The 20,296-nt window shown below is 33.1% G+C and overlaps 1 protein-coding gene across 1 annotated transcript in view; it reads right to left on the bottom strand.

Moving 5' to 3' along the window:
• LOC110997409 (TNF receptor-associated factor 4) overlaps positions 1-20,296 on the bottom strand; it is a 58,913-nt gene that overhangs the window by 38,127 nt on the left and 490 nt on the right. Inside the window, exon 2 of the mRNA XM_022265558.2 lies at positions 11,404-11,455. Coding sequence (XP_022121250.1) covers positions 11,404-11,455 — 52 coding nt within the window. The remainder of the gene's footprint in view (positions 1-11,403; positions 11,456-20,296) is intronic.

Below are 20,296 nucleotides of genomic sequence, written 5' to 3'. Positions count from 1 at the left end.
TCTAAATGTTGATTATGTGAATATGTAGTAGATACATGAATGGTACATTACCCTTAAAATAAGCAAAACATACTATACACAAGTGTTAATAGTGATGACAAACATTGAGATTCTAACCTTTTTAAATAATCCAATTTGATGCTTTGTTATATATCCATTTCTTAAATCCATCTTTTATTCATTATAATTTAAAATCTAATATTTTTTATCTGTTATTAAATAATTATATAGAGATAAATTTGAATGACTTTCAGGTCCGGTTCCCAATGGGCCTAAAGCGAAAAAAATAAATGTTTTCAATTCCGACTAGTAAACAACTTTTCTTTTGATATAAAAATATCTGAAATCTACTTGGTTTCACAATAAATTATTGATTGACAAACTAAACTAAAAAAATTGTTTATTTTATTTTGAAAATATTTTGGGGCTCGGGAACCTCCACTCCTTTATTGCCCCGAGGTCTCCAGACCTCTTAACCCGGCCCTTTAACTTTACGTTCTGTCCATATATTATACAGGTTATGTAAATAATAAACGTAGGTTTTCCGTTTGATTATATTCCCTATCCCAAGTGTGATACGCTACCAAAATTATTCTGAGCCTAAAAAAATAATCAATAACTATGACAAAACAATTATAGTATTTAAACAGGTAAAATACAGTAATAAAAACTAATAAAGACGGTTACTTGCGACGTTATCTTTTACATTGCAAATTCAAAGGACCGTTAAACTCAAAATCAATTTACAACTTCAACAGAACTTTTATTACCCATTATATTTATTATTTGCTCCCACAATGCTTCCTAAAAGCAACAAAACAAACAAATAAAATCCTACCTATCGGTGTAACTAATTTGGTCACCATAGATTTCCGTCACACCTTTGTCAAAAGTGTTTATCTTTTGTACAATCTGCACTCCTGGTTTCACTTTTGTGTTATCTATATAGAGAAATGTTAGAAAGATTCATGTTAAAACGGCGTGTACTAAAATTCTTTAGCTGCTAATACATTTACCAGCAAATACTTATCTATTAACTTTTTAATTTTCATTTGGAATTATATTGCAGTCATTGATTACTAGTTAAGTATTAGTACTAATTGATTTGAAAGCATAACTAGCCGTCGACCGGACTTACCGTCGCTGAAAAGTCGCGGTACAGAGGAATTTCCTCCAAGAAGCCGATGGAGGCAAGGAACATGAACATGACTGTAGGTGGCTTTTTCTAGTCTCGTCAGCCTAATATGGGTCGCTGCGGCAGTATAACAAGCAGTATGTAATGTAGTGTAATGTCCATGTAAAATGGACTCTATCAAAAAGTACCTTGAGCGCATGGGCTAAGATCAAGCGATAAAAGAAGCTTTCTGAAATCCGCCTAGAGGACGTAGAGTAGTACGTCGGCCTAGGTACCGCTGGATCGTCATAGTTGAGAAGACCCAACTGCAGCTGAAAGCCAGCAATTGGCAAGGTGACACAGGACAGAGAGCGCTGGAAGTTTCTCATTTTGGAGGATATGACACGTTCGCAGAGTTAGCGGAGTGAATGAATATCAAAGAAAATTACAGGCATTTTGAACAAAATGGGATTATATAAATCATAGTTTAAAGCTTACAATTTCAACACAGAAACTTTTTTTACAAGTCTTTGCGAAAAATATTTAAATGGACGATAGAACTACATAATCACAAGGTCGTACATTCCACTCTCAACTTATAAATATTCATTAAGATGTTTATATATTGCGAAATGTATTTGCATCTTTTACTAACTCCTATAAATTGACATTAATCATGGGGGCGCGTAATTTTTTGTAATAGTTTAAATCCAATTATTAATCAGTCATTGGTGATGTATTCGATATTTAATAATTACTATGAAATTTCATTAAAATTTGTTTTGACATATTTTTAGTCTGAAAAATAAACACCCTACAACCTACTAATAGCATTAATAATACAAATAAATTTTCATATTTTTATTTTTCATCGCAATATCTATAAGTATCACGTCTTAGACGAGGAGAAAGTTCACGCATGTATATTTAGTTAGATAAAACCTCAAAGCGACTTCGCGCATCTAATGACACTCGGCCATTTTTTGCCGGATGCTTTATATGTTGAACGTTAATAACCAAAACCTGTTTATAAAGACAAGACGAGGGTTGATCGTACAAGTTATAACATGTCAAGACAAAGACTTCCGACCTTGCCATGACCGCCGTGAGTCCAGACCACAACAGTTTTCACTTTTTATATAGATCGATCAATATCTTTAATAAATATCAGTTGTTGAAGTAAACAACTGTTTTTGACATTTCAATTCTCAGCACCGATTGCTGAAATGTACTCGTAACGTCCACTTTTGTAATGGATAAGATTGATTATTTTCATTTTGTATTTTGTAGTTTTTAGTTATTTATTGTCGTTTGCTTGTTGACATTGTTTTTTGTAAAACTTGATTTCTTGTCGTGTCCGCATCTTATTAGGACGACAACGCTAACATTAAATGAATGCTAAATTTTAATAATAAATACCTCAAAGGTAAACGGAATCTGCATAACCAATCCGCATTGGAAAAACTACTAGTAAAGATTAAAGTTGGTTGAGTCATATTTATATTTTTATAATTATTTTTATTGTATATAAAATTTATTTTCTCCATAATTCTAATTTTTTTAGAATAGATAGCTAAACTTAATAACATAATACTCTAGGTGTACTTTAATAAATAAATAAAATAAAAACTAAATCCGTGTACACTGGTTCAGTCTCTGTTCGACTCAGTTAATCGGAAAGAGACAGAAGTAGGCTAGTCAATTAAGTCATATTGTAAAGATTATATAAATAATTAAGGTTTATATATCGTTAAAACAAAATCGAGATGAAATTGGAAGTATTCAACAGATTTCTATAAACTTGTTTGCAAACAAGTGTAGCGGTAACGAAATTCAACTAATCCGTTCCGCTGGCTTTTCCCACGCTTCGTTTTTTGTCTGCCAGTCCACCAGTAGAGATGTCTAGTTAAATTAAAGCGTTGCATCAAGTTTTGTTAGAGAACGCTGGAAAAATGAATTAATTAAGCCTTAAAATAAGGTATTCGAAACCAGATTTTAGAGTCTAAGCAACTAAGACAAATTGCAAGTAATTTACCAAAACAAGTTCACCAATTCTAACACCTATCAAAACGACTATCCTAAACGACTTCATGAAATATGAATCAAGATTTATAACAAGTATGAAGGCACTAGAATGCGCCTGCGTCGTCGCACCTTGCGCCGGCTGCGGGCGCAGCTGCCTTCGCAATCTCTACCACCTTTGCCGCCCTGATTGTTTCACAGTACATATTATCCATCTATATTGGCTATTAACATAAAATCTGCTGTGATTACAAGAATACAAGATATTGATGTTACAAGAATATATATATTATGTTTAGTGAGATAAAAGCGCAGGCGAAGGCTAGCCAACCGACTTGTTCGCCCAGAAACCTTAAAATTGTTTTTTGCCTAAAATGGCGAAAAGCGATTTCTGATAGTTATGCAATGAAGCTATGTATTATACGTATAAAACTTCCAAGAGTATAAAAATATATATATTCGAAATAAAAATGTATATATTCATGAAAACAGCATTAAAATACGCGCAGTTTAAAAGGTTTTAGCGTATATATAAAATACTTCTTTCGTATTAAATCAAAGGGTATTGAAAATTGAGATTTGATGAATTTGTTTGTTTAAGTTTAGTTCAGTCTGGATTATCTAAAACAATAAAAATACTGCAATAGTGTTGTTAGGAGAAACTAAAAACGTATAGAATTTATAGGCTTCTTGGACTTGAATAGTATCTCGTAATTAATGTTTTACGTAGGTAAAATAATGTTAGTAGATACTAGAATATGCTGTACTGTTTTAATAAAGTAATGTAAACAAATGGCCCATTTCTTTTATGTTTCTCGGATTATATCAAGATAGACAAGACAAGAGAAACAAGTTACTGATAATATAGTCAGTAGGATGTGAATAAATCAGTTAAAATCTAAATTTAAGTAAATTATTCATTAGAGTCGAGGCAGACAGGCTTCAGGTCAAATCACTTGAATCTGGTAACAGTGTTGACAGTAAAATATTCATTTCTTTTTTCTTTAAATACGATCTCTTTACTAGTATGTTATAAATACAGATATATTAATTATAAGGATTTGTCTGTTTCATCATTCGGACTTATACAACCTACAAATTTGGAAAACACAAATACACATCAGTGCTTGTATTGCTTTTTAACATAAGAATTCAAAGTAATAGTGAAATATTCTTGCTCATATTCGTCATAATTATGACTGCAAGGCGACTTAAGGCTCAATATGTCAAATTCAATAACAAACAAACAAAAAAAAATTTAATCATATAGGTAAACAAATACACTTATGAACGTCAAACAAATTGTAATTGTAAATTTATATTTACTACCACTTCGCAAGTCAAGGGCGTATATTCTAATAACGCACTCACATTAGTCTCAACTTTGAATATCAGGGATTATTTATCCCATTATATTTTCACCGAGTTCCCAACCCAGGACTACTCACTAAACGCATAGGTTTTACTGAGCATCGACCCTCAGAACGTAATGGTAATCTTAAATTATACAAAACCGTGCTATATATTAAATTTAGTTCAAATGTAATCTCGTTGATGTCTTCTATATTGCTTTACACGTCGCATCAGTGAAAAAAATCCCTGCATTTACAGAACATACTGAGAGATTATCAGAAAGTGCTGATTAATAAATTTATTTACTCAAATGAACATGCCCAAAGACTCCGTTGAAGGTTGAGAAAGTGTGGGGAGATCGGAGTGTTAAAAAAGGGTATCTCAATAACCAACCAGCCGCTGATGGCCGGTCAAAGATGCTGAAAAAGATCTACTCGATCTGCAAGCACCATTGGCAAGTCATAGTTCGCAATCGACAAAGATAGTGTTATTTAGTTTTTTATTAGTGTTATTCCAAAAGCAGATAATAATAACACATACTGTCATCATCATTATTCAAATCTTATGTAATACGGCTACGTACTAAGAGAATGCAATTAAACCATCGTTCAACGTAAGCTTCGTCATATGAAATACAACATATCAATGTAACATATATTTTATTGTCCCGTAATGCAATGACTTTGACCTATAGATGATTCACGTCGATTTGTTCGTCTGTCCATGCTAAGCCGACAGAGGAATTTAACTGTAACATTCTTATTCGTTATTGTTTCGTGTGAAGTGATCTTTATGGGTACTAATAAATTATGATAATAAAAATTTGTATAAGGTATAAATGTCCTAAGATTTATAAATAACAATTTAATGTACTTCATGGTGTATTATGAAGAATCGAAACAATGATGCTATTAACATATTTATATGGGATTTATATTTTATTTTAATAATACAAACCAACGAAATATATACATATATATATAACAGAGAACACACAAAATCCAAAAACATATATGCATATGCGTCTATTTGAAGTACAAATATCTAATGGAAATTAACGGTTACATATTTCTTCTTTGCAATCGTGGCGTAACAATATTTAGAAGAAATTTCTTGGTAATTATAAACTAAATAATTATATAACAATTAAAAAATAAGTGCATGTATATTGTTATATTAAAATATATGATATAATAATTCATTAAACATATTCTTGCGCAATACAATCAGACATCTAAAGGGCAATTGGAGACTCCGTCGCTATTAAGCAATCTAAGGCAAAATTTAACATCAAAGTCATTGTAAAACTAAATAATTTTCATTTATATCTAGTCATTATTAGCTTGTCTTTCCGAGTATGTTTTATGTTAAAGGTACGAATATCCCTTGTGAAATGTGATTTCCCGATTAGTAGATATTTTTACGTTCCACTGCAATATAACTAACTTGATCTGTTTGAAATAAAACTATCTCTTAAAGCTAAATACAATGTATATAGTGGTCTTTAATGTTCTTTATCACCAAATATGTTAAAACATTGCGTCATATCGGTACCACAGTCACAAAGGCTCAGTGTGACTTGTGGCCACGCTTACACATGATAGCGGTGTTTCTGAAGATCATAAGATTAGCTACTATTTTAATTGTTATATTTCGTCATATTTACCGGTGTATGTTTGATATACGAACTCTTCAAACTATAGCAATGAACAAGTGACCACAATACAGTGTTTTTTAACAGGGGGCAAACGATCAGCGACCAAAGTAGAGGACATTATAAAGAAAATTAAACAGTTGAAATGGCGCTGGACCGGGCACATGACAAGAGATAGCAGGTTGAATGGACAAAAATTATTACAGAATGGCAACCACGCGATGAAAAAAGGAAAAGAGGAAGACAGAGCAAAAGATGGGTAGACGACAGGACACGCTGATTACCCAAAACGGGTCAAGTGCTGTATTACATTAAGTTTTATTTATGTATTAGAATGAAGTTTTTTTTATGTAATTTAAATAAGTGTTAGTACATTATACTGGGTGTCAGCAATAAAGGCTAATGAATAAATAACCCTGGGTTAATACGTGGTCTAATAATGATTATCCTGCTGGCAGGGTAGTAACCCGCCTGCTTACAAAATGGTCTTTGCTTTTGTTTAAAAACGTGTGTATGTCCCATAGAGGATTTTAGGGCTCATATAAACACTGAATCTAACTATCTACTTATAAAAGATTGTAAATTCCCTATTTAATAATGAAAGTATACTTCCTTACTTTTTACTTTACTTTTATTTCGTGTTTGTAATCTAGTTGCTTGTCACATTACCTAATTCTTGTATTTTTTGCGTTGGCAATCATTTGGTAATAAATAAATAGATATAATTAATTGATTTCAATCACATGCTGACATAAATAATATTTATGAGAAACTGTAAGCTATCGGAATGCCTTTATTCATAATACCCTGATTTTAATATCCTTAGAACCACGTTCTTTCACGTCTTCTATTGTTTCCAGCTACTTTACATTAAAAAAGACCCCATAATATTATGGGGACCGTGAATATGGTCAAATTGGATCCTTTCAATGGAGGTCACTGAACTATCTCATGCCAGATTAATCTCTAATTTAAACATTTAACAAAAGATTAAGTGTTAGGACGTTTACGCACTGTGCAATGAACTTACAAATCACGGTTTATATGACTCCTTTTTTTACATATTCAATGCGTAATTTATTAGTAAATGTTCGCAGAGGGAATTCACAGTAGCCAAATCGTGCTTATTATGTGTTGTTTATTTTTCTCGACATTATCGTATTGTCATAGGTATGTCTGTAATTCCGAAATTCATGCCAAAATAGAATCTATTAATATATTAACATGCATTTAAACAAGAATAAAATATGATATAAAAGGCCCAACTGTCAAACAAAATAATATAATATAATAGCTGACATAATTCGCTAGATTTTCGGAAGTATCGAACATGTTGAAATAATTGCTGTTATTATTAGAGGTGATATGGGTGGAATGGTAGAAATTGCTGGAAATAAACAATTCCCAATTACTTCGGTAAATTAAAGCTTAGTCGTATAAAGCAACACTGTGACTTAAGGTATAAGGTATCATAGTGTTGTTGTTTTACATACCTAGCTCATTAGTGTTGCGCATTTCTTAAGACAATATGATGCGTCTACATCGGTAATATTATAACAATATTCATAGGCGAGCCGGGGCACCCATATTTAACCGAAGCGCAGTGTGTAAACGGGCAGTCAACAAATATTTGGGAGATATGATAACATCTGTCTTGCCTTCGTGATCTAAGGGCAATCTATTATAACTGAATGCACTCTCTATGACATTTGTCTTCAATAGATGCCTCAGATGGCCTTTGTAATGATGGCATTAAAATTTATATGTGTAATGCATTGGAAGGTTAGGTTTTATTATGTTAAATATAAAAAAATACAGAACATATATATTCGTTTGGGAGGGGTTATATTTTGTGCTATCATAGCATTAAATATTGGCGCTACAGCCTTTTCGTCTCGACCTTTGATTTTTGTATCCGTTTTGTTAGTTTTTTCTAATGTGCAAATATATGCTCAGCCATCTATGACACCGCACACCGCCGACTTTAGCAACGACTTTTTTCGGGTCTAAGTCATGCCTCACGATGTTTTACTTCGTGCCTATATACAACCTTAGGATTGACAGTCACACTGATCTTAGTTATACATTGCAGATACAAAAATCTATGGAGTATAATTGTTTGTGGCATACTTCCGTCATGCTTCCGATGCCTACCATACTATTATTTACTTATTTATTTCGTAATTACATACTGAATTATGAATTTAATAATATTAACTTTGACTATCTATCTAACGCTTAAGTAGGTTTGGTTCTTAAGCTAGAGCTATAGCGGTTTTTTTCGATGCATTCTTATACGTTATTTATTAACAACAAATAGTCTTATTACACACTAAAGCAAAAGCATTTTAGCCTCAAAATCGAAACAAACAAAGAAGTAATGTATGCAACACAACGTTCACCCTTTTACGAAACAAGATATTTTCAAAAAATTTCACGCACCTTTGAATAACAAGGGTTCAATAGTTCAAATAAAAACAAGACATCATAGAATTTAAATTTCAAATGGCCGGATTTCGTATCACATTACTATTGTGTTGTGCATAATAGTTACCCTTAGATAGGTTTAAGATTCCCAGAGAATTTTAGAAAGATAAACACGTTTTGATGAGTGAGAAACCTCAGTTCACGAATTATGTACTATTTTATTTGCGGGTATTCAATTTTCACCTCATCGTCACACTTAGTAGAGTTTGAAGACCAAACCAGTCTTTAAAATCATATCACGTACTATTTTTTTTTAGTACTGATGGCTCATCTGATGTTGGGATGAGGAGTTGGGACGCTCTCGGTTCGAAAATACTTCAGTGGACAGCTGGTTCCACATAGTGGTCGCGCAGCAAAAACTGCCATAAAAACGCTCAGTTGTGGAACGACGGACGTCGTGGTGATACGAGTGTTATTTTGAATGTATCGGCGTCCGATAAAACCGCTGCAGGTATTAAGCCGAAGAACTCCTCTTAACATTCTTCCTGGTAAATGCGGTAGAAAATACAGAAAAAAGAAACGGCGAAGATATGTTTTGTCTATCATCATTTCACAAACCATCTTTATTAAATGCACGATGTATATTACTTAATTTAAATTTACCCAATCGGTGTCTACCAAAGTACATAATTATTTAGCTGAGAATCGCACCGAGAATATATAGATCTCACTACTAAGATAAGTGAAACTCCTGTCTTTGCCTAGGTCTACATTAGTCTATCAAGTTCCCACGTTAGGCCTCACTGCACTAACATGATTATACGTCACACGGGCTCGCTGATAGAAACTCAACATGTAAATTTCTCTCATATTATTGAACGGAATACACTCAAGAAGCAGTTCACATATATTTATAGAGAAAAAGCAAAAAAATTATCACTTTAAACGGCTTTAAAAATTAAATTCTATAAGGGGAAAGAAAAGAGTCATCCGTTATATGTACTATATGTAATACAAAAATTTATATTGTGGAAAACAAATGTTATGATATTACGTATATATAAGTGAAGTTGAGTCATTATTTAACACACATAAAAAAATAATTTAAACAATACTTTTAAGGAGTTCCACTAAATGCTATTAACCACTGTGTAAAATCTGTATGTGGCTGTATGCCTACATATATTCGTATATAAGACTTGTATCGTTCAATAAAAGTAATAATAAAAAAGGCGGAAATTAGAATGTCAGTTGTAGAGTCTCTCTACTATATTAACAGGTGTACAAAAAAAATGAAAATTCTGTGTGCCAGCGTGCGACTCTCATCAGTCGCAGGTTCGATTCTCGACCAATGGAGTTTTTTTATTCCTACCAATTTAAAAAAAATAGCTCTAACGATGAATAAAAACGGTGTGAGGAAACCGGCTTGTCGTACACCCAAAAAGTCGACGTGTCTTAGGTACAGGAAGCTGATAATCACCTACAAATACGCCTATTCGATTGACAAATGATCAAGAAACTGATAAAAAAATTTGAAGTATAGACCTCAAAAGGTTGTAGTGCTGATTTATTTATTTAAATATACTAAAAAACAATCTTCAATGTTAGAAAATGATAAACAAAACTAATACAAAAGAATAACTAGTTTACATCGTATTATGACTATGTGCAGCTGACTTGATCTAGCGACACTCAAAACCGGTACTAAATTGTTGAACAAGTTAGCATTGCAAGGACGCTGGTGCCCGAGGTGACTGACACGTTGCGTGCCAAAAGACTACATTAAACTAACTATTGGTTAATGAAGATAATCACCGATTGGCTGTGCGTTACGGGTGCAAAGCGTGGATGATCGGATTTTTGGTAATTATGCGCGTGAAGGTCACTGAAGGCTATTTGATTCACGTGTAATCTGCGGATATGATCATGACGTGATGAAATATTTCTCAAATAATTTGATTATAAGAATGACTACATAACTATTCCGAAGTAATTTGATCGCTAGATCTACTTATCTCTACTAATATTATATATCTTCACCGTTCGACCGATACTAAGAGGAAACATTTGTGTTGTTTGGATGTATGTATGTTTGTAATGTTTTCACACAATAACTACTGAACCGATTTTTTAAAAAATTCACGAGTAGAAAGCTGCATCTTTACTAACTGACTAACTCGTAGGCTATATTCATTCTCAAAAACTAATCCCTAACAAAAATGGAATTCTTAAGAACTAAGGAAACTAAGTAAAATAAAACTTTTATGATAACAAAAATATATCTATAGTCCATACTAGACTTTCCACTACCACAAGATCGGTATCTACGTTACATATTATATTATATGTTATATATATTATATTATAATAATAAATAGTACATGTTTATTTTGTGAGTGCTTAAAACTTATGATTATTTGGATAGCACATTGCAAGTAGCAGTCCTTCAAAATAAATGTAACCCTAAAAAACTATTATACTTTTAACGAGCCATTAAATGTATGTTTTACAGTGTAGTAAAGACTTTTAAAAACAATGCCATCTAGTGGCAGCTGCATAAACCACTTTATATTTGTGGTAAGGGCCACACGCAGCTTCGATCGTACAAACTATGGTTATTTTACCACAGCGCCATCTACAGGTATAATAAAAAAATAAAAAATATTTTTTACAATTACACAAACAGTAATATAATAAATAAGTTTTATTAGAAGTATACCCTTAAGTGAATTATTAAGGATTGAATTTGGTTGTAATAAGGATTTGTTAAATATTAAATAAAATCTTTGTTACATATGCGTAGAGTACATAAATAAAATTAAAATATTCTTACCTTCGCGTAATCGAGAGGAGATGCATTCACTGGACTCGTAAAAAGGCCCTCGCTGAAACAAACAAGACAGTTACTGCTAAGGGAACTACAAAAAATGTACATACATAAAAAGCATAAAAAACGTCGCGCATGTAAAGTTACGTCTATCATCATCGTCACTATTATCGTCATCATCAATGGCCCCTTGTGCAATACAATAAATGAACTCCGTGTGGGCCTTAGCCTCCGCAAGTATCTTTCGCCATTGCAATCTATGTCGTGCTTCCATCCAACTTCGAACACTTATTGTTTCGAGGACCTTTTTTATTTATTTATTAAGTCTACAACATCATACATATTACGAAATCTAATGATAATTTTATAAAATCTTCTATTTAATATGTACGCAATATATCTAAATATAAGTTTTGCTAAAAACAATTAAAACATATACAAGATAAGACAAATACACAATAAAATAAAATTACCAAGAATTTTGGTACTTAAAGCAGAGAAAAAAAATTCATCGGCAAAACAGCGAATTAGGTTCGAGAAAGGCACCCAACAATGCTTTCTCTAAAACCGATCAGCCCACTACCGAATATATCCAGCTCCGGATAAGCTGTATTCAATCCGTTAAATTCGCGAAGAATTCGAACGAGAGGTGCCTGAACTCCTAGGTTGGTTTTGGCAGAAGGAACTTGGAAAATATTGGTGAATTTAGACCTATGGAAAGAGTATGGTACTACAATTTTAATACCCTGTAAGAGGTCACTGCTCTGTATATGATTATTTAGCAATTTATGTAAGAAGGTAACACCGGCTAAAGTTCTCCGATCGTACAGTGAAAACATATTAAATTCCTTGACAACTCCATCCCACTAACGCAGCCTCGTTCTACCGGGGTTTTGTTCTACCATTTTCAATACGCGGACTTTAAAACTAAATTACAACAAATTTAGCTTTGAGCACATCGCACTCACACATCCTCACGTTTACACCATCACACACAGCGGAATTAGGTGTTACTTAGTTAAATGTATTAATTTTTTCCTTTCTCTTTAAGTGTATGTTTGAACCTTTTTGTAAATATTATGTATTCCATATTTGGCTATATCTTAAGAATAATTGTTTTTTGTTAATCATGTCAGCTGTAGGAGTACGAAAGAAATAAACATAAAATTAGTGAAAAATAAACTAAAAAGTAACACTGTAACTGTAATGTTATTAAAAAGTTAATTGCATTTGACACTCGCAAATCAGCGGCCAGGCGATCTAGATATCGATAAATCAACGTCGGATGCGCTTCATCGCAACGATTATACCGATTATTAAGCAAAACACTGGCTTGGAAACGAGATCATCGCAATAAAAACCCGCATCTTAACGCTAAACAATAATTTTCCTCACATTACTAGCTCATTAAATTCACAAGTAAAATTGTTTTATGGCATATCCGAAATAAAAATATATATGAGACTTTACTTATGTTACTTTATTGAATTTACAATAGAGTTAAACGCTTTTCAAAACGTTCAAAGCAAAGCTGGTGTTAGGGAGGAGCAAAGGAGGTTACGCGTAAAAACTTTATACTCAGCCAAACATATGACACAGTTTGACTTTATTTTATAGATTAATTATTAGAAGTGTTAATAAATACATAAATATTTATTTATTAACACTTCGTTGCATTACATAAAAGAAAAAAAATTAAACATAATTTAATGAAAAGCAACTGGCAGCCTTATCGCTTTCAAACGATTTCTTCCAGACAACCACTTTGAGTAAAAAAAACATGGATTAAGTTACATATATAAGGTAGGCAAGAAGAGCAAAAATACATATTACAAATACAATAAGAAGGAAAAAACATACTTAACAGAAACTAAAAAAAAAACTAAACTGATATAGGCTACATAAAAAAAACAAAAAGTAAAAAGTGCACATGAATCATGATAATCTAATTCAAGATCAGTCTCACATCAGTTAGTAGTTAGCACGCAAGTTAGGGATATGACGTGGACAGGTAATGTTTATACAGCAGAAATTTAAAGGAAGATAGAGAAGGAGCTAAGCGAATAGTGACGGGAAGTGAATACCATAGCCTAACTGCTGAAACCTTAAAGGAATCGCCAAGAAAGGAGGAGTTATGAGATGGGATTTCAAGGATATAGTTTTCGATAGAGACTGGTCGTTTGAAAGTTCTGAAGTAAACATGTCTTATAATATACTAGTAATAAAAGTCAATTAAATTGCATTATTAGTTCGAATTATCTATAGCATCTACAAGCTTTTATTAAACGCATCATTAAATCACTCGGTTCGCGAAGATTTTATCTGTCTAATGTAATTTGTGTGCAATTTGTCCCGCTTAGGTGAACACGCATTATTAAAATTACAGAGATTGATAGACCCCTATATTTATAATCATACAACATACCTAGAATAATTATGAATCTTTCTTACGTATCAAATAAAAATAAGTAAACATCACTAAGAGCATTGGTTGCCTAGTGGCTTTAGCGGGTGACACTCATTCGAGGTCGTAGGTTCGATCCCCGGCTGGGCAACAATGGACTTTCTTTTAATGTACCCACTTTACATTCGATCGATTAATGAAAGAAAACATGGGGTAAAACCCGGTTTCCTTTAGACCCAAACAGTCGATGGAGTATGTCAGGCACACGAATGATTATGAAGCAAACACAGAAACCTGAGGCTCTATCTAAAAATATTTCAGCCACTGATTTCTTATTTTTTTTGATTTCTCAAAAACATGGTTGAAAAACCAAAAATATATTTAATTTAGTCTGCATTCATGATTCTCGCGAAGACTCGTTTCTGAATTTTAGTTAAGTTTAGGAGCAGTTAAGAGCAGCTTGCTTGCCGACAATATATCTTTATGATCTCATTTGTCACTTGGAAACCTACAAGTAATATCCGTATATAATGGAATGGACTACATTGTGTCTGCCCTATGGCCCTTTCGGGAGTTGCTTTACTAGTCATCCGACAATTGCTAGTAATGTCGATATTTTCTCATGATATTCGTGACACACTTATAATTCTAAGTAGTCATTGACTGAATGTATTTGAAGAATGTTGTAAACCGGAAAATATATGCAGTTCCGTTTCTGTATTCTCTTAAATGTCACGCTATCTTTGTCTTGTCTTTTATCAGCTATTTATTATTGGCATGATTAGTGATATAAGGGATACTGAGCTGTTTACTATGACTGCATTTCTCCTGAGGTAAGGTTTGTTTAAGAGTTTGATTTTCCGTGTAGCATTCGTGAGTGAGGAAACCAACTTGTCTTTAAAGCTTCAAGACGAGACTTCTGCTCTCTCAAAATGGTATTGGGCTTGCTACCAGGTGGTTAACTCTTTTTTTTAAGAGCATTTTTGGAAGCTCTGCGGATAAACCCCGATAAGCCAGCAGGTCAAGCGACGCAAGTGGAAATGGAGTGGTCATACACTCCAAGAGGTTCCAATCCCAAAGAGAGATTCCAATTATATCTCCAAGCAGCTGCTTGATTGGAACCCGCATAGTAAGCGGGTGGCCCAAGCAAACCTGGCCTACATTACAGATAAGGTAAAGAGAGTGGAAAAGGCTAGAAGTGAGGTGAAATACGAGGCTCAAGACCGATGGAGACTCAGCGTGGCCACCCTCTTCCACACACACAAAGTTAAATCACTAATTTGTATTCAATCGCTTAATTTGTGCGATGAAAAAACAACTAATATATCGTTAAACATTCTTCAGTAACGAAACGAACTACAGAAGCCTTTTATAACAATAAAGTTCCTAATTCCATTGGAAATGCGAGAAATAATTGATAAACTAATCGCCCGTTTCAAATATAATATAAAATTATCAGACGATTAACTCAGGAATGTCTGTCATAACGTTCAGCGAAAACAGGGAATATAATTAACATAATAATGCTATTATGACATGAAAAACTCGTAAAATATGTAAAATCGTCAATTACAATGTAATTTGTACTGTTATGTAAGAAATTGAATATGTAAAAGTGTGATGAACCAATTACTATATTACAAATGATCCATATACACTCTGTTAATTATTAAACCTATGCGTTAGGTTATTAGAAATTAAGTGGCGGCTCTCTAGTGAGATCCTGGAAAGGCGTGCCCTTTAATAGGCCGCATCTCAATCCAATTAAGTGGGATTGTGGCCAAATGTCACCGTCTAGTACTGCCTAAAAAAACAGATAGCCGCTGCAAAACTTTATCTTTTTATTATTCATTAAAAGATTGCCTATGTATCATATCATCATCAGGTGGCTGTTCACCAACCAGATGGATGGATGGCAGTTCTCTACTCGAAGTTAGTTAAATCGTATCGTTGCTTAAAGATAACAAATAAACTCAAAACTTTCACCTTATTATCGTGTTTAGAGCTAGTACAGTATTTGTCACCATAGTTACCATGTTTGAAATGACAAAGTAACCATGGTTAGTGGTTACAATCAGTAACTTTAAAACGCGTTTTGTAATTTGTATCCTAAAAAAAGGATACTCGCATTTTAATTAAACTAATTGTCTACACCCTATCAAATAGACTTAGCTTTAAATTTATACTTGTATTTAATTACACATGTTGTTTTATCATCAAAAGCTCTGATTACAGCGATATTTAATCCACCGCTCCTGTTGAGTATTTGATACCTATTCGTACCTGGGAATAAATTTGAGGTGGACATTTATAAAAACCTGTTATACCGATAGTATTGCATTCATTAGCTATTTAGGTATAAGGAAACATTGCCAGTCAGACAATTTTGTTCAACTTTCTCATGCACCCTTACGGTCTCCAACTATTTACCATTTGTTGGCCACTCTGCATCTTCTACTGCATTTACGATGTAGAGTGTTCAGAGGAGTTGTTTGGAATAATACTGCAGCGGAGCTTTGTCATCGAACGTCGAGGCAGAATACGAAACTCCAGCCGTATAACCTCGATGTCCGCCGTTCCACAACTGAGCGTTTTTCAAGGCAGTTTCTGCTGCGAACCACCACTGCGTTGAACCAGCTGCGGGCTGAAGTATTTACGAACCTATTCAACTAACTCAAGAAAAGAGCCTATCAATTCTTAAAATGCCAGCAAAGCACTCGCGAGCCCTCTGGCATTGAGAGTACATGGGTGTCATAAAAACAGAATTTGAAGTTAATTGTTAAGAACGTCCGAAATATAAATTGTCATTCTCACTGGTCCAAAATATTAAAAGCCAAGATCCTAATATGATTGTAGGAATATATATACCTAACACAATAGATATGCCAATTCACCAAAATATATAATATAATTAATGAATCTTAATAACTCAAGCCGAACGAGTTGAAAAAAGAATAATTTTACGTCGTCTATTCGTTTCCTATGTTTTCTGCTTCGTGTGAGTGGCCATAGGATCTGTAACCAGTAGTTACACAAGATTATCGGATATGGCTAACTAAATGTGACAGGTTCAGGATGATTCCGTCCAGGAAGTAACGGGCAATGACTATTTACTATACGCTAGGGTTGACACCAATATTAGTAGCTTTCGAACGTGAAAATGTGCACTTGAAAGTCAAGTGCGTGTCCCAATGGCTGGTGTACAAGTATTATTTATAAAATAAAAAAGCTCTATATTCCGTTATCCTTTAGGCATTTGAGGAGACAGTTCAAGCGACAGGGTTGAACACTTGTGTTTTTAAAGGCTTAACATTGAAAAATCATTCATACAATTAATAACTGCAATTTAACAGTCGATACAATTAACGATTATGTTTCATTTCATCTACTACCAAAGACACTTTTTTTTTATAGAACAAACGGGCAGAAAGCTCACCTGATGTTAACTCACACTTCACGTCTGTACAACATAATTTTACAGATATATGTAATGGCAATATTATGTATAACATTAAGAAAATATGAAAGTGATCGTAAGGAAAGCTTCCATCGCCCAATACATACCGTATTGGGCGATGGAGTCTCACTTTGGATGCCCTCTACCCCATTCAGTCAAAGTGATATGACCTACTTCGTTATCTTATCAATATAATTGCGATACCTGAGGCCAAGAGCCATAAATGATTGTAGCGCCACTGGATTATTATATAGAAATTAACGTAACTTAATAAAGAAAATATTAATGAATGTAAGTTATTCATTTCCGGCAAGCGACCGGTCGTTACACTTTAAGTCTGGGAACTTAAAGATTTGTTTGCGATTACGATGATAAACTTTTTACATACATTTTATTATATTTGAATTAATGGACGTGACACAGTTGCACAGTGATAAACAGATTCATTTAAAACTTACATGTTTTATTGAGAACTGAAATGATTTTGTTTCGATTTTAGCAATACTTGGCATAACATTGTATTATTATTTATTTATACCTTGTTGCATTACATAGTTGGTACAGATACATTCAGATAACATACATTATTAGACAAGCAATCTCTTCCTTATAAGTAAAAATAAATACTAGGACATAACTATGTTAACAAAAATAAAATTACAGATAACAATATAAAACCTAAGGTCACGAATTGAAATTAATCCTAGCTTTGTGATATCAGTTCTAAAATACATAAAAATTATATACGTACAATAAAAAAAAATTAATCAAAAAAAAACAAATCAAGCATTCAGGCGAAGTTGAAAACCTTTTGGTCAGGGGTAAACGGGCAGGTGGCTCACCTGATGTTAAGTGCCCATGGACACTCATTAAATGTAAAATTAGAAGAATATATAGCATTAAATAACTATTTCTTATATATTCTATAAGTGTTACATAAATGATTCTGACATAGACTTGACACAATGATACAGTGCGTTTCTCGTTTCGCTGCCGGCCTTTCGAAATTATCTAATTTCATAGCCAAACCGAAATTCCACCATAATTCATCTTAATGAAACTAAAACCTGAATCTACAAATCCAATCAAAACTCAAACATGTGAGGGATTTTTAAATAATTTTAAATTCAAGAAATTAGTTCTGGACATACGAGAAAAGCAGAGAGAACGCTCCATTTGCTTATGAATACAAGTGATAGATTGTCAACTGGTTTAGAGTAACCATTCCGAGTCGGTAATTAATACTACAAGACTGTGACCGTACATAGAAACTTGTACAAATCAAATGTTTGTTCGTACCAAGAGTAAGTTCCTGACTTAAGTCAAAGTCAAAAAAAAATATACAAAACTATTAAAATAATTAATAATTAAACCAACAGTTTCTTGTTTTTCTTGAAATTTTTTAGAGTCTTGTTCTTGATGTAAAAGAGCTTATACTTTCGGTATGAACACCCAAATAAATACGGACATTTCGGGTCGATTTCCGGTGAAACAATAAATCATCATAATAATAATCTTTATTATATATTATAACAATTAGTTATATAAAAAAACAAAAAGACATTTTGCTAATCTATCCCATAGAGACTGTTTGCTTCTCCGGAATAAAAACCTAAAGTACTACTAAACAAAACTACTTTTTATTTACTTTTTTAAATCCCAATTTCCCTTCATAAAAACCTTCCCTAGAGTTCAAGGATAAATAACAAAATACTCGAATACCAGACGTCTTCAAGTTTTGCGCTTAGCAACATATTTTTATTCATATAAATAAAGAGCAGTGAGGTAAAGTCGGGGGTGCTTTCTTGTATACTCCATATAATTATTCCTTGTAGACAGAAAACCCTTAACCGCAGCCCGCATCACATGTTATATTTACTTGTGTTAACTCCTAGTACAACTACAAACTGGAATTAAAAATTATGTAGAACATGTCTTTATTATATATAATTAAATCTACACTTTTAACCTAAAATTTAAAAAACATTATTAAAAGGAGTCCCTTTAGGTTCCGAAGATACTGGCAGCGTTCCCCCTTTGAAAAGCTAGACTAATTCTTTGTGCGAGGTAGCTGCCAGCTCTTCGTTCTCCTGTGATGTCGACTAACCTTTTTGATAATTCCCTAAAAAGTCTTAACGCGCTAGGGCCCCACATACCAAGGGTCTCGACACCGAATGGGACAAAATCATATTCAGAGCATAGACCCCTGTATTTTTTTATAACCTAAATTATACAATTATATAAAACTTATTAAACCGATTTTGATGATACTTGGTTGCTATTCCATGCTACTAAGCTGTAACTAGCCTAAATTCAACAACGATATAACTATTAGTGTCCGAGAAATTGGTGTACACTTACGAAATGTAACTTAAACTGATAACCTTCTTTAGTGAAGTCGGTTGAAACGTTCTTTGTGAAAGTCTTTAAGGGGTCGTACATCATTCAGCCATTAAACCTCATTATCGATTATATGAAGGCTTCTTTCTAGGCCTTTATAACCCTTTATATATAGTAAGCTCAAAGTGTTTCAAGGCATCAGAATTTTATTTTTATATACAGTGAATTAAAACTGTGCGTTTAATCAAAAGTAATGATTGTCCTTGTGATGTTACATTCACGCTTCTTGAGATATTACGATACGCGACTTTATCGAAATATTCGGGAAGTTATGTTATATGCGAGAGGGAGAACATGAAATGTATTGTTACTTTATTGTAACTTCTCTTCGGTTAGTAGTAGTGTCACTAAAATAATGTAGAAATGTTTTGCCTTGTTATCCCCTACAAATTAATGAATTGAATAAATTGTGTCACACCCCTTTCTCTCGCCACTTTGCGTTTAAAGTTCATTTAAAAATCGAACATAATCGTTGGCAACCATTGGTTCCAATTTACGCAGATATCTAGATGGACATAATAATATGTCAGTCCTTTGATCCATTTTACCGTTATGTCAACGGTGCAAGCCTTCATTATCTTATTATTGCAGTAATGACAGCATTGCATTTAAATAAAATACTAATTTATTATAATATT

Source organism: Pieris rapae, chromosome 11, assembly GCF_905147795.1.
Source record: "Pieris rapae chromosome 11, ilPieRapa1.1, whole genome shotgun sequence".
Taxonomy (NCBI): domain Eukaryota; kingdom Metazoa; phylum Arthropoda; class Insecta; order Lepidoptera; family Pieridae; genus Pieris; species Pieris rapae.
The sequence above is the reverse complement of the archived record's forward strand: the minus strand, read 5'-3'. Positions and strand labels throughout refer to the sequence as shown.